Source organism: Ranitomeya imitator, chromosome 3 (assembly GCF_032444005.1).
Source record: "Ranitomeya imitator isolate aRanImi1 chromosome 3, aRanImi1.pri, whole genome shotgun sequence".
Lineage (NCBI taxonomy): Eukaryota > Metazoa > Chordata > Amphibia > Anura > Dendrobatidae > Ranitomeya > Ranitomeya imitator.
Window position 1 is genome coordinate 99,251,831 of NC_091284.1, and position 22,462 is coordinate 99,274,292.

At 45.7% G+C, this 22,462-nt stretch overlaps 1 protein-coding gene across 1 annotated transcript in view; it reads left to right on the forward strand.

Annotated features, from left to right (window-relative positions):
* The first annotated feature begins 1,448 nt into the window (after positions 1–1,448).
* Positions 1,449–22,462, forward strand: part of PHF12 (PHD finger protein 12) — a 50,833-nt gene continuing 29,819 nt past the window's right edge. The window contains exons 1-2 of the mRNA XM_069761207.1: positions 1,449–1,861; positions 4,045–4,226. Coding sequence (XP_069617308.1) covers positions 1,808–1,861; positions 4,045–4,226 — 236 coding nt within the window. The 5' untranslated portion in view covers positions 1,449–1,807. The remainder of the gene's footprint in view (positions 1,862–4,044; positions 4,227–22,462) is intronic.

Consider the following 22,462-nt stretch of genomic DNA (forward strand, 5'->3'; position numbering starts at 1 on the left):
CAAGAATTTGACAGACTTTATTTTCTGGAACAACTTCAAGGGTGCCAATACTTTTGGCTCTGACTATACATATTAAAATAAAAAGGAGAGTGAATCCTGACGTGCGTTTCGCAGACACAGAACTCCAGGGCACCATACGATGAAATAGTTAATAGCAGACAGTCCTAGCTATACTATAAAGGAACAGTGCTGTGGAAAGCGTAATGGCATTTAATTATGGCATGAATGCAGACTGACGTCAGAATCTAATTATACCGGAGTTGGGCCTGGCTAACATGCAGGATAAGTCAGAAGAAATGCAACAAAATATATCATAGTCATATATATAGTCAGGCAAGTGCAAAAAGAGGTAACCTGGAGCCACGTTTCATGTTAGCGTCTTCCTGGGGAAGAGCTTGTACGCACTGGGCATGCTCAGACAGCCAACTGTAAGCTATGACATATAATCAACTCCCTCCAGTCTCCAATAACACAGTGTGAACACAGCCATAAATGTCTATGGCAGAAAGAAGTGCCAGTACTCCTCACGTGATGCTTTGTAGCCAATCAGCAAGCTCCAATACTCATCACGTGATGCTTTGTAGCCAATCAGCAAGCTCCAATACTCATCACGTGATGCTTTGTAGCCAGTCAGCAATCTCCTCTCAGCTGCTTCCTCCACAGTGTCAGGCTGGATATTACCTGGCGGCCTATGACTGGCTAATTCTCCGCCATTGCTGTGTTACACTGTCCTGCACACAATAGCAGCCCTGGAGCTTGTGGTGCATTGTGTAAGATTACCGGCTGCCAAGTCACAGCCCACAGCGCTCTCTCATTGCTGCCATATTTGATGCACTCTATTTGGGAGGAGACGCTACAAAGAGCTGATTGTCCCGGACACAGGACGTCATCGTTCCGTACATGCCAGCACCAACATGGCCGCCCTCCCGTCACATACATGTGCGCATGCGCACAAAAGCCAAAACATAAACAAAAAGACTCCATGTCTGCGGGAAGGTGAAGCAGTGCGCACGGCGTGTGACGTCCGCGCACTCCCCTTCACAGTGTATACAGCAGCTGTACACGCCACTTCGCTATCTCTGCGCATGCGCAGAAGTATTGACGCCGCGCCCCCTGCTGTGTCCCGGTTGTGTATGTGCACCTTGTAACGCAGGACGCATGCGCTACTCACTGATGTCACAGGGTATCCCGCCCCTCTCGCGGTTGTTCCAAGCGCCTTGCTCTTTTTCTCTGGGCGCATGCGCGAGGTTGGTGACGTAGACGTTGTCTGCCGTCTTCACAACCTGTCTGGCACACTGCGCATGCGTGAACACCGTGACGTCCGTTGCTCCTATCCTCGCTCTGTAGCGACTCTACGCTCCCCCCTTCTTTTCTCTGTTCCACGCATGCGCATAGCATTGTCTCCCGCGCAGTCACTTTGCGCCAAGTGCGCGGCCGCTGCTGGGGGAGGGGAGACGCACGTAAGCGACCGCGGAAGGAGTGGAGCGCAACAGCTAGCCCGTCACGGAACAGTGTGCCGCAGACAAGCCCCGCCGCCTGCCCTTCTCCCCTGTGAAAAGACGGGGCCAACATGGCCGGAGCCCTGATGCTTCCTGCAGACCGCAGCCAGCGCAGGAGGAGGGACCGGCGAGCAGTCGGCTAGGCCCTGGGTAGGCCTCGTCACATCCCCGGAGCAGGACTGTTCCTCCCGAGCTGCCGCCGCCTCCAGGAGCTCCGTTACTTCAGGATCTGATCCCGGGGGAGGCCTCGGTGTCCTCTCCTCCCGGAGCGCCCGTTCTGCAGGCGCCAGGCTGTGCCGTCTCCGGCCATGGAGGCCAAAACCATTGTGTACGACCTGGACACGTCCGGGGGGCTGATGGAGGTAAGCGGCGCCATCGCCGGTACATGGTGGAGGGAGGGGCGGGCGCCCGGTGCAGACACGGCAGCAGCAGCTCGGCCTCCGCCATGATCGGGCGGACATGCGCAGTGCTGGGCCCGCTCCATTACTGCCGTGTCTGGCGGTGGTGCAGGCTAGTGCTCGCTGTTGTCAGCCTGCAGTGTGCTGTGCGGGCACCGCTGCCTTCTCCAGGCTTTACCTCCCTGAAGGTGACTTATCCCAGCAGTGTGAGTGGGCAGACACACAACAACCAATCAGATTGCTGCTTCTTATTCTCTCTGGAGCTTCTGATAAATGAAAGCTTCAATCTGATTGGTGAGATTAGGCACTCTGCCCCCTTTTCTTGTTGCAGTAGTTCTTATGGGTCTATCCCTTGTGGGCAGCCCTGGCCTTTAGAAGGCTTTTCCCACCTCGCAGACTACCCCTTCTTAAGTGCTATATGCCTCATTGGTGAAATATAAACAGACACTGGCTGCATGGCATAACAATCAGCAGTCATAATGGGCTGCAGTGTTCACACCTCCCGGACATCCCAGGCTTGTCCAAAGGAAGTGAGAGCACCGCAGCTCATCAGGGACTGCTGATTGGCTGCAGGGCTCCTGTGGCATAACAATGCCTTGTAAGCCTCAATAGACCATCTATGGGATGTTACCATAGGGTCATTTAACTTTTATCTTCCATGTCGTAATATAGCATTTAAGAAAAGGTTTGGCTAGTAGGGGACAACCCCTTTAAGATGCCATATCCATCACCTGAATGTCAGCAGAACATACCAGGTCTTACTTTTACTTGGAGCAGGTGTAGCAGATCAGTCTGCTCGGTTTCAATATGTCCAATCTCTTTGTTCTGGAGCATGGTGATCAGCCGCTGCCAGACTTGTCTGCAAGTGGCTTATTTTTCCCCATTGAGAATACATTAAAGGCCAAGCCTGCGTGTGTATGTAGGGAGGTGTCAGGAATAGCTGGCGTTCATCTGACAGCTGTCTAGGGGATATGGCCATACACATCTCCTGACAGATTGTCTGGGGGGGTGCGAGGATCAGGCGGTGGGGATTCAGTCGTCCGATCCTTTCCTTCTCCCTGGAGAGGAGCTGCTGTACAATGATCCTGGCAGTGGCTCTCATGGAGCCAAGCCCAGCGCTCCTCTGTATGGGGGGGACTCGATAGTTTGGCTGACAGCTAATGTGTACGGCCCGCCTATGGCGCTGTTCACATCTGCATCAAGTCTTCTGCTTCCTATGGGTGTTTGGAAATGATTGAAATAAAGGACTAATAATCTAACAACGTCGGTCAGGTCACACTATTGTGCACAGAAAGCCATGGGCTCTGAGATTACAGCTACGGGACTAGGCTTTAATATCAGACACCAGCCATGGAGGTGAATGGAGCAGTTAGGGTATTGTCCCGTTATGCAGACTGGATCCTTTCCACACATCTGAATTGTGTTTCAGCAGAGAGAATCTGGGTTTCTACAAACTCCATTCAGATGAAATAGTTGTGGAGACTTCTCTAACAAATCAGCCACGTGTGGATGTATCCTAAGAAAATGCAGCATCTGACATGGCTAAGGCTGTGTTCACACCTGCATTTGGGAATTACATTTTTAAGAATGAACCCACGGAATTGTTGCCCTAAACGGAGCAGTAGGATTAATGCTATAAATGGAAGTGGAGGGGTCCCACTGATTATTATGGGCAGCACGGTGGCGCAGTGGTTAGTTCTGCAGCCTTGCAGCGCTGGGGTCCTGGGTTCTAATCCCACCCAGGACAACATCTGCAAAGAGTTTGTATGTTCTCTCCGTGTTTGCGTGGGTTTCCTCCGGGCACTCCGGTTTCCTCCCACATTCCAAAGACATGCTGATAGGAATTCTAGATTGTGAGCCCCATCGGGGACAGTGATGATAATGTGTGCAAAACTGTAAAGCGCTGCGGAATATGTTAGCGCTATATAAAAAATAAAAAAATAAAAAATTATGGGGTGTGTCTGGTTTAGAATATAAAATCTGCACGCTATAAGAACTGTCACATAATGGACCTCCTAGTGAATGGACGCGTCCAGCTCATCAGATGCCTCATACCACAATGATCCTCCTTGTACACAATGTATGATAGGTCAGTAAATATGTGCTGTGTTATTAATGCTTTCCACCTTCTCCTGTGCCTACACCAGCAAATCCAAGCTCTGCTGGCACCACCCAAGAGTGAAGAAGGGGAGAAGAAAAGCAAGAGACCAGAAAAAGAGCCCAGAAGAAGTGGCAGGGCTACGAACCACGACAGCTGCGATAGCTGCAAGGAAGGAGGGGACCTGCTGTGCTGCGACCACTGTCCGGCCGCCTTCCACCTGCAGTGCTGGTAAGAGGCAATGGGCTACCCCTGTCCTTCCATCATGTGCCTGGTTTTGGAGAGGGATCCTGATTGCATGTAACATTGCTTCCTGATAGTGTCAGTGTGGATTGTCATTATTTGGCCTTCCTGCTAGGGTTGCTTAGGTTATTCTGTTTGGTTGCTTTAATGTTACCATTGAACTTACGGTCTGTGCTGTAGATGATGGATATTGGGAGTTGTATTTCCTTGACTGCTTCTGTAGAAACAATACACGGTGCTCTTCCTGCAGTCACCCACAGGTGGCGCTGTTGCTGATCTCCAGTCCCAGTACTGTGAGGCTGTCCTGGGTCTGGGCCCATTGCAGCGAATTGCTGATGAGCCCGGTGTCGTGGCATTGGTATGGTTTAGTGCCAGGGCACCGGTGGCAGCTGCTTCTCTTGTTACGTTGCTGCCTGGAGGATGATGTTTTGAGCCTTTATCATCAGTGGAAGTTTCCCAGGCCAGAGTTTACAATGTTATTAGCTGGTGACACATCACTGTTCTCGTTGCCCTGGGAGAACATATAATTAGGCCTGTATAAATCTCCTGGTAAAACGAGTGTAGTAGTGCCGGGAAGGATGCCAGCTTTGTCGTTCAAGGACGACCTCTATTGTATATGGACGGCCACTCGTTCATAGGGAAATGCTGCCCGGACCCCTTTTTTTTTTTTTTTAGCTCTGTATGTTATAAGACCGCCATGTTATAGCCTGGTCTCAGACAGGAAGGAACTTGCACGGGTTTACATGACGCTGTGCACAGTGTCGTATGGGAAGCGTCTGTGTTTTGCCTTCCTGCATGGTAGATGGATGAGTGTTGTGCAATTGTGTAAAATCCCTGAAAACGGAGCAGAGTGTAATGTTCTGTAACTTTATAAGGCCCTGTTCACTTTAGAGCGGTATGTATTCTGCGACATGCCTATCTTCACGTCCTGTTTATGCCACATTATATCAGTATGTTATTGGACTGTGGGAGTCTCTACTATGGTTTACTTGGCTCCATGCAAGCCCATGGCAGCACTTCTTTTTAAGGTTATGTACAAATCATGTATGCTGGGAAAAGCCTGTCCATAGGGCTTCAGTAGCTCGGCAGGAGTAATCGTGTCCATTTAGTCTCCTTAGGACCAGTATGAGTTGGCATATTAGGCAGAAAGCTGTGGCATGGTGCAGTAGACAAGCTACAGTGAGGCAGTATACTGCATGATGCTTTCTTACAATGGCCCCCGTGTCACTGTGTGCCTAAGCTGTGTATTTGTCAGTGTTTGCCAGCTGTATGATGGGGTAAATGTGCTACATGATTGGCATTCTGCCGATATCTGTCATTTGCTGCAGTCGTCACTTGACGCTATGACGTCACTGCAGTACAGTAAACTAATGCAGGCGCGAGATTTAACAGGTAAGTAATGCTTCTCTTTTCCTACGGTGACCCGTGCCCATTTTTTGTGGTTCCTATACAACTTTTTTAATATAGTTACATATTTAATACTGTTGAAAAAAAGATACCTGCTCATACGCTGCTTACCATATTTTGTTTTTTCTTTGCACGTAGGTTTGCGTGTGTGAATACATATAGACTGCAAAGTACAGTGTATTTATAAGACGCACCAGACCATAAGACGCGCCCCAAATTTTGAGGAGGAAAATTGGGAAACAAATGAGGGTCCGTGTTATTGTTATTTTAGCTTACCAGTGGAGCTGGGTCACGGGAATCCGGGTCACACTCCTGCCGCCACCAGCTGGAGTGGGGTGATGCTGCGGATCCTGGGTTGGGAAGAGGGGTTGTCAGGCTTCATGAGTATGTCAGCGGTGCGGGCAGCCACTCACTCTACACATTAGGCTACTTTCACTCTTACGTTGTTTAGAATCCGTCACAATGCGTCGTTTTTGGAAAAAAAACACATCCTGCAAATTTGCCCGCAGTATACGTTTTTTTTCCCCATAGACTTGTATTACCGACGGATCGCGACGTATGGCCACACGTTTCGTCCGTCGTGCACTGGTTGCGTCGGATTTCGGCGGCCCGTCGTCTGGAAAAAACGTTCAAGAGAATGTTTTTCTGTGCGTTGTATCCTGTTTTTCCATCTGCGCATGCGCGGCAGGAAATGTCTCTCTCTGTCTCTTTCCTCCCCGGGACTGCAGACGGAAACGTGAAAGGACACACTTCTGTCGGTACGTCGCGCCGACGCTTTGTGACCGGCAACTACCGACGGAAATGTGAAAGTAGCCTAACTCTCCCGGTGGGTTTCAGGAAAACGGTCACTTCTGGGGTTCATTGTTCCCTGAGAACCAATGGATCAGACATGTACAAATGCTGCTGCCCAATCCTCTCATCCAACGTCCTCTTTTTGAGCAAACCTGGGAGGCCGCTGTATTCATTAGTCCGTTGACCAGACCCACCAGAATTCATCAGCCTAATTTTCAGTTGCTAACCCCTGAGCATGAATGTACAGTTTTCAGGGAAGAAAGTGTGCGTGTTGCAATTTATTTTTCTTTTAATTTCCTATTGCATGCTTTTATATGTTGGATGAATACAATTTTTTTTACTTGCACATGCAGGACCTCAAAGGATAATTTTCTAAGATGGTTTCTTTAAAGTAGATACAGCAAAGGTAAAGGAGCTCTTTTGGCCGTGAGTCTGTACAGAGCTCATGCTGGTCCCAGCTAAGGGCTTGCTACATCTGTCTGCAGCCTGTGGTCGCTACACTGCTTCAGGGGAGGCAGTATGTATCGCTGTGCTGTGTGCACCGCCATTGCTACCAGCAGGACAAGGCCTGTACAGGTTTCCAGCCTGTCACTGTGAGCACAGATGTGTTCATAGACTTAATGCAAACAACAATGAGAAGTGGTAACACCCTGCTTATTAGAACGTCTCTGAGCTTACTTTTGTGCAATGAGGAGCAGATCTAACCCCTATACTAATACCTATATTACTAACTGATCCACTCCAGTCACTGCATAATGATTACTTGGTGATCGCCGAATAAAGAATCAGCCAGACGTGTGTGATTGCAGCATATACGGTGTACACAGGCAGCCATTATTTGATTGCTATTGGCACGTTTACGCGGCCTTATCAGCGCGCAACATGAAGTAGTGCCACCGATGCGCTGATTTCAGCGGCCTGTTATCTGAGGATATGGTGGTTCTATAGGAGTTACAGTTTAATCATTGCTCCGTCCTGCCAGCGCTGAGTCAGGAGTCTGATGTATTACCAAGAGGCGACTACATTCAGAATTAGTATAGGTCCTATTTGGGCTCATGGGAGCTCCGTATGTCATGCCCATGGGAAGCAAAGTGTATAGCATCGTGCTTATACTTACATGTCTCCATCAATAGAAGGTAGTCATCTGCTCTCTGAGAACCCCTGTGTGTAATTTGGCATATACTTTGCATAGGTGTAATTTTCCATATACATATATCTTGCTACGGATTATCCAACCATTTGGGCTAGGAGGATATTGTTACCTGCCTTACGAGCCCTGGGACTAGCTGGGGAAGGCCTTGTCCTCTGCAGTGCGCTGTTTGCCTTGCATGTATTTCATGTTCTTTGTGTGCCAGGTGTTAGATGCCCCATAAATGTCACTCGGCAGCTGTCAGTATAGTTGGGAGATTAGAACGCAGAGGATCGGCAACGACACTCTTCATATAACACTGATAACGTGGCTTCTGTTGGCCACCTGCACTATTACTACTACGTCAGCTTGTTTATGACATTTATACTACATTAGTTAGGCATTAGTAATATTAGCCAGGAAGACCATTCCCCTTTTCAACCAGTAATAGATGGAAAATTAGACCTTTATATCAAATTTCTGTTAGTTGACTGTCTGTCACCTGAGAATTGTCCAGCCATGGCAGAGACAGAATGTGGCACATTGATATGAATGCCACATCGTTCATTGTAGAGAGTATGGTAAAAATCTGAGTTTTCAGTTGTAGGAATTCATAAGAACTGGAGTCGGCAACCTGCAGCACCCCAACTCCTGTGAAACCACAAATGCCAGCATGAACTTCGCTTTAATGTGGCAGACATTGAAGCTAAGTTCAGACGAGTGCCAGCTGTGGACGTGGCTGGCTCCATGCACTGGCACACAGGCTAATATTGGTCAATGTGCGATTTGTTGTGCACCAGGCCTGTGGAGTCGGTAAGGCTACGTACACATTAGCGTTGCGCGCCGGTGCGTCGGCGACGCAACGCACGACGCACAAAAAACGCGCGCAAAAACGCTGCGTTTTGCGACGTGTGCGTCGTTTTTTGACGAAAATCGGACGCACAAAAAATGCAACTTGTTGCATTTTCTTGCGTCCGACGCTAGCGTCGGAAACGGCGCACGTGTCGAAAAACGCTACCAAAAAAACGCACGCGTCCCCTATGTTAAACATAGGGGCGCGTCGCCGCTGCGTCAGCGACGCACATTAGCGGAACGCTAATGTGAACGTAGCCTAAGCCAAAACTCCAACAACTCGTACAGCACAGCACTGCCTCTCTGCTGAGCATGTACATGCATGTAAGTGCAGCACAGATTCATCTCCACTAAAAGCAGAGAACCTTAGATCAGGAACAGAACAGACGTTTATAGGACATTTCAGAACTTTCCCAAATTATTAAAACATTAACAGCACCTCCTGCACTGTATTACTGTACCCAATTTATATGGGAAAGTAATGAAGTAAACTTTTAGTTGCGATTAATCTGTGCTGAACTTTATGCACATGCTCAGTAGTGAGGTCGTGCCGGGGAGTCGGAGGTTTTTCTTACTGGCTCCACAACCCCGACATTAACTACATGTTCTATTTGTGAAAAAAACAGACATGTGAATGAGGCCTCATACTGAAGGTCTCGTGAGTACCAATCTACAAGGGTCACTGATATGGAGATCTGTTGCCCACAAAGATTATAATGGTTATATATGTTTTTAATAAGTAGAAGGGAGCAGTAGCTTATTACATCAAACTTAAAAAAGAAAAACACCGCAATATTTTGACTTGCATCGGAGAATGTATGTAGATGTGTATTAGAATATCAGCAAAAAGTTACGGTAGTTTATTTAGGTTCTTCAATACAGAAAGCGAAACTTGTCTATATATATATCTAATATATAATTGCCTAGAATACTACTTCCTGCAATTTGTGCCAACTTCCTGTCCGGAGCTAATGTCCGGAGCTAATGTCCGGAGCTAATGTCCGGAGCTAATGTCCGGAGCTAATGTCCGGAGCTAAGTGACGTCAACAGTGTCCAGTGTCTGATTGGTTGCCGCCTGCTGCGAGCGACCAATCAGAAACGTGCCGTACTGTGACACACTCCGCCCGCCATTTTGGTGTGATTTTTGAATTTTTACCTCACAGCAAGTTTCTACTGCGTGGAGGCGGGCCCAGTGACGTTGCTCTTCAAGCTCCTGCCGAATTTCGTCAAAAAAATGATAATACCATTTACCAAAACTATATATATTTAGTTGTGAAGTGGTTCAGTGACATTTTCACACCAATTTTGAACTTTTGTTTGGTGTTTTCTCCATATACTGCCTATTATTCACTGACTGTTATACTGAGAGACTGCCGTTTATTAACCTCTTCTTTGCCACATTGGGTATATTGCTCTATTATTTGCCACATAAGGACATTGTCCATTATTGCCCAGCAATTTCTCTGCAATATAAACTGCCTATTTATTAATATCTGCATTCCTGCAAAGAACTATTGCCTATTATTAACTGGGTATTTTCCTACTACCTGACATTGTTCTTAAGCAAAGAACCGTTGTTGTGGCATTTGCCACAACACGCAAAGTTGTCGTCTGATGTCTTTCATCCCTCCCCTCATAAGCATGCATGGATCCTGTGTAACTGTACCTTAAATAACAAGAATTGTCAAGAGCTGGTGAGTGCAGCCATTTTTTGTTCTTTCTTACTATTATTTATTAATTGTATTATTTTTACATTTGAATAAATAAAGTATATATGGATTCTAGACTCCCGATTCTTTAGAATCGGGCTGCCATCTAGTATATATATATAATTGTCTAAGGGGTACTTCTGTCTGTCTGTCTCGGAAATCCCACGTCGCTGATTGGTCTCGCCAGCTGCCTGTCCTGGCTGCCGCGACCAATCAGCGACTGGCACAGTCAGGCCGAGAATTAGTCCCTCCCTACTTCAGTCCAGTCAGTGCCCGGCGCCCGCTCCATACTCTCCTGCCGTCAGTGCCCGCTCCATACTCCTGTCCAGTCACCGCTCACACAGGGTTAATGCCAGCGTTAACGGACCGCGTTATGCCGTGGGTAACACACTCCGTTATCGCCGCTATTAACCCTGTCTGACCAACTTTTTACTATTGATGCTGCCTATGCAGCATCAATAGTAAAAAGATCTAATGTTAATAATAATAATAATAATAAAGCAAAAAAACCTGCTATTCATCCGACGATGCGCTCGAGCCTGCCGCCAGCTTCCGTTCCCAGAGATGCATTGCGAAATTACCCATAAGACTTCGCGGTCTCGCGAAACCGCTAAGTCATCAGGGTAATTTCGTAATGCATCCTGGGAATGGAAGATGGCGGCAGCCGCGCGCGGATCGCCACAGCTTCGCTGGATCCCAGAGGGTGAGTATATAACTATTTTTTATTTTAAATATTTTTTTTTTTAACAGGGATATGGTGCCCACACTGCTAAATACTACGTGGGCCGTGTTAGATACCGCATGGCTGCTATATACTACGTGGCCACTGCTATATACTATGTGGCCAGTGTCACATACTATGTGGGATGTGTTATATACTATGTGGCCAGTGTCACATACTATGTGGCCAGTGTTACATACTATGTGGGCTGTTACATACTAAGTGGGCTGTGTTATATACCACGTGGCCACTGTTAAATACTACGTGGCCAGTGTTACATACTATGTGGGCTGTGCTATATATTACGTTGCCAGTGTTATATACTACGTGGCCAGTCTTAGATACTATATGGGCTGTGTGTTATATATTGCGTGGCCTGTATTAACTCATCAGGTATTCTACAATATGTATGTATATAGCAGCCACATAGTATATAGCACAGGCCACGTAGTATTTGACTGCTATATACTACATGGCTCCTATTTATACTACGTGGCCTGTGTTATATGCTATGTGGCTGCTACATACATACATACATACATACATACATACATACATACATACATACACATATATATATATATTCTAGAATACGGTGGCGCACTGGATAGCACAGCAGCCTTGCTGGAGTCCTGGGTTCAAGCCCCACTAAGGACAATATCTGCAAAGAGTCTGTATGTTCTCTCCGTGTTTGCGTGGGTTTCCTCCGGGTTCTCTGGTTTCCTCCCACATTCCAAAGACATACGAATTGGGAATTTAGATTGTGAGCCCCAACCGGGACAGCGACGATAATGTGTGCAACCTGTAAAGCGCTGCGGAATATGTTAGCGCTATATAAAAATAAAGATTATTATTAGAATACCCGATGCGTTAGAATCGGGCCACCATCTAGTATATTATATAGTCATCACAAACAGTGATCTATTTATTTCAAGTGTTTATTTCTGTTAATGTTGATGATTATGGCTTACAGCCAATGAAAACCCAAAAGCCATTATCTCAGTAAGTTAGAATAGTTAACAAACAACATCCGCAAAGGCTTCCTAAGCGTTTAAAAAAGTTCCTTATGGTACCGTCACACATAACGATATCGTTAACGATATCGTTGCTTTTTGTGACGTAGCAACGATATCGTTAACAAAATCGTTATGTGTGACAGCGACCAACGATCAGGCCCCTGCTGGGAGATCGTTGGTCGCTGGGGAAAGTCCAGCACTTAATTTTGTCGCTGAATCTCCTGCTGACATCGCTGAATCGGCGTGTGTGACGCCGATTCAGCAATGTCTTCACTGGTAACCAGGGTAAATATCGGGTTACTAAGCGCAGGGCCGCCCTTAGTAACCCGATGTTTACCCTGGTTACCGTTGTAAATGTAAAAAAACAAACAAAAAAAAACAACACTATATACTTACATTCCCGGTGTCTGGTCATGTCCCTCGCCGTCAGCTTCCCGCACTGACTGGTGAGCGCCGGCCGGCCGTAAAGTACAGCACAGCGGTGACGTCACAATCCAAGCTGCTGGAGGTCTAGTGTTTCCACAATCAGTGATGGTTTGGGGAGCCATGTCATCTGCTGGTGTAGGTCCACTGTGTTTTGTCAATGCCAAAGTCAGCGCAGCCGTCTACCAGGAATTTTAGAGCACTTCATGCTTCCCTCTGCCGACAAGCTTTTTGGAGATGGAAATTTAATTCTCCAGCAGAACTTGGCACCTGTCCACACTGCCAAAAGTACCTAAACCTGGTTTACAAACAGTATCACGGTGCTTGATTGGCCAGCAAACTTGTCTGACCTTAACATTATGGGGTATTGTCCAGAGGAAGATGGGACACCAGACCCAACAATGCAGATGAGCCGAGGGCTGCTATCAAAGCAACCTGGGCTTCCATAACACCTCAGCAGTGCCACAGGCTGATCGCCTCCGTGCCACATTGATGCAGTAATTGATGCAAAAGGAGCCCCGACCAAGTATTGAGTGCATTTACTGAACATACATTTCAGTAGGCCAACATTTCTGATTTTAAAATCATTTTAAAGCTGGTGTTATAAAGTATTCTAATTTACTGAGATAATGACTTTTGGGTTTTCATTGGCTGTAAGCCATAATCATCAACATTAACAGAACCAAACACTTGAAAAACATCACTTTGTTTGTAATGACTGTATATAATGAATTTCACTTTTTGTATTGAAGAACTGAAATAAATTAACTTTTTGATATTCTAATTTTGTGAGAAGCACTTGTGTATACACACACTTTACAACATACCCACACTATGCAATTACAGGGGTTGTTCAGCTAAGTGAAAATATTTACATCTAAGGCCTCTTTCACACTTCTGTCTTTTTCCTCCCGTTGAAATCCGTCGAGTTTTGAAAAAACCGGATCCTGCAAATGTTTCTGTTTTTTCGCTATAGACTTGTATTAGCGACGGATTGTGACGGATGGCCCTGTCGGAAAATAGCGGTCCGTCGTGCGGAGAAAGCTTTCAGAGGAACATTTTTTTTTTCCTGCACGTCGGAAAATCACTCAGTAACGGGTCCTGCGCTGCCCGTTGTTGGCTATAATGGAAGCCTATGGGCGCAGGATCCGTCGCTGACCGTCAAACACTGGAATCCAGCGCAGTATGCCGTTTTTTCATTCTGAGCATGCCTGGAACCATTTTCCAAATCAGGGAAGAAAAAAAATCTCCCTCTCCCTCCTTAAATTCAGGCTGGAACTCGTGCGACGCACCCATCATTACACTGGATGCGTTACACACGTTTTTCTCTATTTTCACAACATCCGTCAATACGTCACTTCACTGTGAAAGAAGCCTAAGAAAAATGGCAAATTTTATCATCCATTAGTTGCCCAACCCCCACTATCATTCTGCTGCTGCTTCCCAGCCATGATTGCCTGCAGTGGTCACACGTGTGTGCCAAGACATCATTGCTAGAGCAGGAAGTGTAGAGACCAGGTGGGCTTTTTTTTACCATTCTAAGCCAAACAAAATGCAACTACTTCCTGTATGTAAAACTTAGATCTGGTAATGGATACAGCACAGTGTCTGACCAGAGATGGGACTACATGGCACAGAGGTGCAAAGAGAATGTGTCATAATCTCCCTATTATAGAGGTTATTCGCTACCTTATCATTGATGACCTATCTTTGAGATAGGTCATCAATGTCTGATCGGACAAGTTCCGACACCTGGCAACCCCTGCCGATCAGCTGTTCTCGGTGTCGGTTGCCAGCCGGAAATGCTCAATTGCGGAGCTGCCCCGTCTTCTGGTGGTGGCAGGGCACTGCACATCCATCTCTTATCCATATCAATGTGTTATTGGTGCTAGCGCCAATCACATCTGTTTAACAAGCTAGTTGTTGTCGTCAATCACTAATGGTGGCATTTAGAGGAACCTGTCTCTCAATTCCTGCTGACCAAACTGCGTGTTGTATGGATCACACTGGCTGTGTGATTGCAGGCAAGTTCTTTCTTTCTCTTCCTTCCTTTCCTTTTCCTTTCCTTCCCTTCCCTTCCCCGGCTTTCTAAATTTTCTCTGAAAGTTTGAGTAAAATCATCGTGGCTGTAGTCCTACAGCCCGGCGCTTACTCATGCTGCATCTAATAAACAAGAAAAGGAGAGCCACTATACTGTATGCACACCACCAGAAGTTATAATAAATCAAACAAGCTTTATTGGTAACATATAAAAACAGTTAAAACCATACATGCAAAACTCCCTCCATATACGTGTGCCCAACACACAATATTTCCATATAGTAGTGGAGAACATGCATCAAATATGGCAGATAGTCAAATAGTATGCACATATAGATAATTACTGGCAACAGCCGCCCTGTCCTGATCAGCAAAAGATATATCTGTCGATGGCAAAACCCTGTCAGGCTGCAGCTTACCCACAGCAAATAGTCCTCCTGGTATGTAATGGGTAGGGCACATGCAAATATGGCCAAATAATTACCCCAAATAGGAAGAAGGAGCACGGCTGTCACCCGTCCTGAGCATAAGAGGGGAACATGCTGCGGCAGCTTAGAGGGTGATCCAGACAGAAGGCTCACAGAATCAAAATATAGCAAGAACTGGGCAGCTAGTAAGTGAAGGGCAATGGAGGGAGAGCCCAACGCGTATCGCTGTTCAAGACAGCTTTGTCAGGGGAAGTGTACTCATGCTGCATCGAGTCATGCTGCATCGTCCCTATAAAAATCAGATCTGTCAAAATAAGAAAAATATTTAACCCATACAGCAACAAATTAAAAACGCAACAATTGCATTTTATGGTCACCCTCTTCAAGAGCAGGGAAAGAAAAGCGCTCAAATTCTCACCCCTCAAAAAACAAGACCCTATACAGTTCCATCGATGGGGAGGAAAAATTAAAAAGGTAACACAAACCAAATTGATTTTTTTGTTTTATACAAATTTGTGAACGTTTTAATCAATTTACCAGCGCTGTGAAAAAACAAACCCAATAAACAATAGAGACCTTTTTTTTTTTTTTTTTTTTTTATCTTTCTAAAAAATAATAAATACAATGGCTTGCTAAAGTATTCACCCTCTCCCTTGGCGTTTTTACCCATTTTGTTACATTACAGCCAGCATTTAAATAATTTCCTAATCCAATTTGTGCTTGATAGATCAGCACTAAATAGTCTAAGTTGGGGAAGTGAGAAAAATATAGGCATAAATTTAATTTATGGGATCAAATAATTAAACCTTGATATGTGCATATGTATTCACCCCTTTTGCTATGAAGCCCATAAAAATTTCTGGTGCAAGCAATAACCTTCATAAGTTACATGTTCAGGGATGGGTTATTAAAATATTCCAATCTCTTCACGATGTCCCACTGAGCACCATCGAGTCCATTATCATCAAATGGAAAGAACATGGTACCACACCAAACCTGTCGAGAGAGGGCCGCCCAACTAAACTGACAGCCTGGGCAAGGAGGGCATTAATCAGGGAGGCAGCACAGAGACAAAAGAGCTGCTGAGTTCACAAGCGGAGACTGGAGTATCTGTTCATACAACCACAATAGAGATGGCCTTTGTGGAACAGTGGTAAGAAAGAAAAACCTTTTACTTGCACACACAAATTGTAAGGCTCATTTTGAGTTTCTGAAAGACGTGGGAGACCCTCCAAAAGTATAGAGGAAAGTGCTGTGGTCAGATGAGACCAAAATTGAACTTTTTCGCCACCAACATATAAACTCTTTCTGGCCCCAATCCAACACTGCTCATCATCCCAAGAGCACCATCCCCACAGTGAAACATGGTGGTGGCAGCATCATGCTATGGGGATGTTTTTAGGCAGCAGGGACAGGGAACATGGTCCAAGTTGAGGGGAAGATAGTGTGAAATACAGTAACATTCTTGATTTAAAAAAAAGCCTGTTTGTCAGTGATTTGAGACTTAGGACAGAGGTTCACCTTCCAACAAGACCATTCCCCAGCGCATACTGCTAAAGCAACACTTGAGTGGTTTAAGGGGAAACATGTAAATGTTTTGGAGTGCCCTAATCACAGCCCAGACCTTAATCCAATTGTGGTCAGGCTTGAAGATTATTGTTCACCAGAGGATACACTCTAAAGGTACCGTCACATTTAGCGACGCTGCAGCGATCTAGACAACGATCCCGATCGCTGCAGCGTCGCTGTGTGGTCGCTGGAGAGCTGTCACACAGACAGCTCTCCAGCGACCAACGATGCGAAGTCCCCTGGTAACCAGGGTAAACATGGGGTTACTAAGCGCAGGGTCGCGCTTAGTAACCCGATGTTTACCCTGGTTACCAGCGTAAACGTAAAAAAAACCAAACACTTCATACTTACATTCCGGTGTCTGTCCCCCGGCACTGTGCACCTAAAATGCCAAGGGGGTGAATACTTTTGCAAGCCATTGTATATGGTAAAATGAAGGATGTGTTCTCAACAACAACAACAACTTTCCCACAAACTAAAGCAAGCTTTCATACAGCTATGTCGATGGAAAACATTTTTTTAAAGAAAGTGATGATTCCAAGAGAAGCAACAAAACAACTTAACCCCATCCTTGACAGAACAAGTTAATTGAAAACCACGCATAAAATATAGTTACCAATAACAAATATCTAGGCACATCCTTGGTAGGAACCATCCAGCCCTGCTTTGGGCTTTATAGTAATGGTTTTACCCATGTGAGAAATCTTTCTGACTCAATGGACTGTGGATGCCGGATTAATTATTCATTATTCTGTCCACCCGAGTCTTGAAAGGGCACATGGCAAACACTGGCTCTTCTTTTTTGGGTAGGAATTTCTGAAAGGCCACATTGAGAGAGTGGAGCCTATGTTCCCCTGCGCTCAGCAGAGCTTGAAGCATTTGTATGTAAAGTGTTAATGCAGTTTCCTTGTCTACAAACCACAGGGAGTGGACTCTGCAGACAAACGCATTCCTTGGGGATACAATGCTTATATAATGAAGGTTTATAGGAGACCAGATACTTCCTGTCCTCAGGGCAACTTTATTAACCACAGGTGAGAGAGCCTGGTGACCATCAGTGATATCGTGCTGAATTAGGGTTACAGGTGATTTCTCACTCCTTTCTAGAACGCCCCATTGTGTAGGCAGTAGATAGATGACTACCAGTCTGGTGCTTGCAAACCGATCGGCAGTCATATACTAGACAGGCGGACCGCACTTCATATGTGCACAAAGCAATCCATAATAGATCGTTCTCTTTTGCTTAAGGTACCTTCACACTAAACGACGCTGCAGCGATCCAGACAACGATCCGGATCGCTGCAGCGTCGCTGTTTGGTCGCTGGAGAGCTGTCACACAGACCGCTCTCCAGCGACCAACGATGCCGGTAACCAGGGTAAACATGGGGTTACTAAGCGCAGGGCCGCGCTTAGTAACCCGATGTTTACCCTGGTTACCATCCTAAAAGTAAAAAAAACAAACGCTTCATACTTACCTTCCGCTGTCTGTCCTCGGCGCTCTGCTTCTCTGTACTGGCTTTGAGCACAGTGGCCGGAAAGCAGAGCGGTGACGTCACCGCTCTGCTTTCCGGCCGCTGTGCTCACAGTGAGTGCAGGAAAGCACAGCGCCGGAGGACAGACAGCGGAAGGTAAGTATGGAGCGTTTGTTTTTTTTACTTTTAGGATGGTAACCAGGGTAAACATCGGGTTACTAAGCGCAGCCCTGCGCTTAGTAACTCGATGTTTACCCTGGTTACCAGCGAAGACATCGCTGAATCGGCGTCACACACACGCCGATTCAGCGATGTCAGCGGGAGAGCCAGCGACCAAATAAGTTCTGGCCTTCTAGCCCCGACCAACGACATCACAGCAGGATTCTGATCGCTGCTGTGTGTCAAACTGAACGATATCGCTAGCCAGGACGCTGCAACGTCACGGATCGCTAGCGATATCGTTTAGTGTGAAGGTACCTTTAGCCTGTTTACACTGGACAATGTGCTGCTGAGAACGATGATTTTTACGCAAACTTATTTTTAAAAAAAAAAATCACTTGTCTGGAGATGCCCTTTACAAAAAGTGGGTAGCCCCATACACATGATTTTTCTAAACATCACCTATTAGCAAAAGTGATTGTAAGTAATTAGTTCCCCACCTTGCCAAAGAGGCCCAGTTTTCTAGGCCAAGATTCTGGTTTATGGTATCTAGCATGCATAGCGGGGAATCCCATAGCCTTGCACAATTGCTTTCACAGTGAGAGAGCCAAGATCTCGCTCTCTGCTCTAACCCAGTGGTAACCTCATTAGTTGCCATTCAGTAAGCGCTTCGGCCCCTTTCACACATCAGTTTTTTGCCATCAGTCACAATCCGTCGCAGATTGTGAAAAACTGATGCGACGGATTTGTTTTTTCGACGGATCCGACTAGCGGATCTGGCTAAATAAACCGGAGCATGCTCAGTTTAAAAGAAAAAAAAAAAAAAAGGTATCCATCGCAGGATTCTGTAATTTGACGGATCCGGCGCCCATAGGCTTCCATTCGAGCAAACAAAGGACAGCGACGGATCCGTTTTTCTTTTTTTTTTTTTTTTTTCAAAATTTGACGTTTTGCAACTGATGGCAAAAAACTGATGTGTGAAAGAGGCCTTAGTAAAGCATGTGGCACTGCTGGGTTAGTGCAGAGAGCGAGATTTTGCTCTTTCAAAGCAATTGTGGAAGGTTGTGGGATCCCACTTTTTGCAAGTTTAGCTTTGACTTTTGCTAGAAAGTTGAACCCTTTAAAGGGGGCATTAGGATTACTCTTTAATAGGTGGCATCTAGAAAAATCACCAGTCTGGGGCAGCCCTCAGGAATTCTTTAAAATGAATTTTGCCCAATGAATGAGCATTTTGCTTGTTCTTCAGGTGATCGGTTGCCTGCTTACACTTACCAATAGGAAATTACTATTCCTAAAGTAGCTCATTCACTATGATCAGGCAGTGTAAGTGCTCTCTTAGGATAGGTAATCTGTCTGAAAATGTTGGGGGTCTTTCTAACCTTCCACCACTGCGCTCTTTTATTTTAGGTACCGCTGTTTAGTTTGTGGTCGTTGTGTTCAGTATTACAGTTCGGCTCTAGTTGCTTGAATAGGACTGAGCTGTAGAAAGCCATAATATCGTAAACTGACAGTAGATGAAAAGGGCACATCACAGCTCATCGGTGAGGATGGCCAGCATTGTTTTCTCGCCCTGAAGAATAGGCCATCAATATTAACAGTCTTTGGGTACATGTGATGCTATCTGGTTGGTGAAGGCTGGGGCTGTGGACCCGCACTGATTTCTAGAATGAAGACTCCATAGAGCTCAGACTCCTTGGATTTCGGCTTTGGACGTCTGACAACATGGTAGACAACCTGTCATTCAGATCAATAGCTCTTTGTTGTCAGATTTCAATTCACAGAAAGCTATATTTAAAACAAAGACTTCAGACTGTGTAGGGCCCTTTGTTCTGAGATGGACTCCATCAATGTGATCTTCTGATAGATTTCTCCTGTAGACTGTCGGGCCATGTTGTTTTTATATTTTTCAGTGTCTTTCAGACTGTACATGAGGATGTTTTCCTGACGTACATCTTCAATGGATGATACTGTATCGGCATGTGCTCCTGTTGTTCGGAACCTCTATATTGTGGGAATATTATGTAGGATGCCTCTACTTGGAATAGTACCAGAGAAAAAAAGTATCCCAGTCTGATATAGACCCACCGTTGGATGAATATGGGCCAATTTATACATTTGATGTATGTGCCTGAATCTGATTGGTTCATATAACAAGCAGGTACAGCAAAGTGCAATGTAGTCCATAGTTACTAGCAGGGCTGTGGAGTTGGTAAGCCAAACCTCGGACTCTGACTCCTCAATTTCATGACACCGACTTTGACTTCACCAAAATGGGCTCCGACTCCACAGCCCTGGTTACTAGTGGGCAGGGACGTCCTCCAGTCACAAGACCATCAGATTTATATGCCCTTTACTCGTGACATTGCCACCTCCAGGACATTTTGCTGTCACCAGTAAGACCCCAGATAAAAAGGTTATAAATGGAGCTGTGCTGTGGTGGGCTTGTCTCGGACGTGCAAGGTCCATATGCCTTATAAATGGGTATTCCCTCCATAGAGCTGGGGCAAATAAAGAGCAGCTTCATGGGTAGCATGTAATGTCTTCCCGGGAGCTCTAGGAAGAATGTCTGCCTGTTTGTATGCTTGCACCATAACCATGAGAAATGTTTACAAGCTGGTAATATTTTCCATATTGCGGTTTCTAAGAAACCTGCAGAAGATTAAACCAGGAAAAAATGTTAATCTTCATACGGTTGTGAAGCTGATCTTGTAATCGCTTTGGAATTACAGGGAGAGCACCTTTTGGGGTGTTGCCATTCATCTCCAGTCTTTGGGCATAATGGCAGCGAGCGACAGGAAACCTTTGTCAAGTCTCCGGATGCTCCTGGTGATTTTCTGCAGAATATTGCACAGCCCATTACGCCCGCCTACGTGCCGTTTGGTGTGCAGGCATTGCATCCCGGGAGATACACACGTCGTGTTCATGTGACGATCTGCAGATCCCACCCGTTGTGTAAACTTTGGGATCTTTCCTTATCACCATTTTTCACTGCCGAGTTGGACATAGCTTTTCTCATAACACAAATTTCCGATGGGTTTGGGGGATGTACTTACGATTGCCCTTCATTACATAAAACTTGGGACTTCAGCATCTATGCAGTCAGGCTAAGAGGGTGCAGGGCGTTTGTATGGGCAAGTATTGAGGGGATGGTATGTGCTCGGACTCCTGAGATGATGGTTACGTTGTTCTTTGGTCTCGATCTCTTGGAATGAAGTGAGGTATGCGGGCTTTGTTCTCCTGTCTACAGACATGTTCCAGACTTCTCCTTTCTTTGTCTCCAGTTCTTCGTCATCCAGCCCTCTAGACTGGGTAATGCTCCTCCTTTCTAGAGAGATTCTGTATAAATGTTTAGGAAAGCTATTACTTGTTTCTGGAGAAAATAAAAGGAACGTCTCTTCTACTACATTACTTGTGGCTGATCCCTCTAACGTTTCTGGCTATGAGACTCCCTCAGGCATCTTCTTTCAGATCTTTACACTAGTGTTTGGCGCACCCATTGGTATTAGATTAACGCTGCTGACAATGTAGTATGTGTGGGAGTGTCTGACTTCGGCCCACCTACTCATGTGTATAGGGGTGTCCAGACACGTCCCCGATGGCACACAAAACTTGGATTCCAACATACAAATTTTTTCCCCACTATAGATAAGCTTCCACAAGCCACGTCTGGCTGAGACCTAATCCTTTGTTCAATGAGAACACATGCACGCCTGGTCAAGCTGGGGGTGCTTGTCTATGGGAGGGTTGAAAGAATACTCAACAGCCATTTAAGGTTCATGGCAAACTTGAGTTTTGTCTGAAGTTAACTTTTCAGAAGCAATTGCCATCTTCTTGCTTGCCAGGGGTCCGTAAACTCGTGAAAATTGACAGTTTGGACCAACAGCATGGCGGCACTCCTGGTTCAGACTTTGCTCTTCTCTATGCACTGAGGCTGGCCAGATCCAGCAGTAATGCCAGCTTCAGGGCAGCGCTTACCAGTACTATAGCAAAAAGCTTGTAAGTGCTGTTCTAATTGTTTGAGACGAGCAACAGCTGATTGACTGCAGAGGTGGCCAGCCACCTTAGTTAACCGTAACTACAACTTAAAAAAACAAAACTCCATTTTTCGGGCTGTACGTGATTTTCAATAACCAGTAAACCGCATAGTTGCTTGGTCTTACTAGCCTTATGTAATCTTACTGTGTAGTCATGGTTACAAAATACACGCTTTAAGAGCACACACGTGCGTGTGTGTATTCTCTCGTCCTTAAATGAATAATAACTCAGGATTTTACACTTTACTATGTACTTCTGCAGAAAACATGTCACGTGTGAACTGAAGGTTCAGGTTCTTATCAGTGTGAATATATGTTACATGTTCTTATAGGTGGGAAATTAATATACAGTGTGTCCGTAAAGTCATGGTGCACTTTTGACCAGTCACTGGAAAGCAACCAAAAAGCGATAGAAAAGCGAGATCTGCTCCAAATAAAAGAAAATCTCTCCTAGTTTCATATCTATTCAGTGC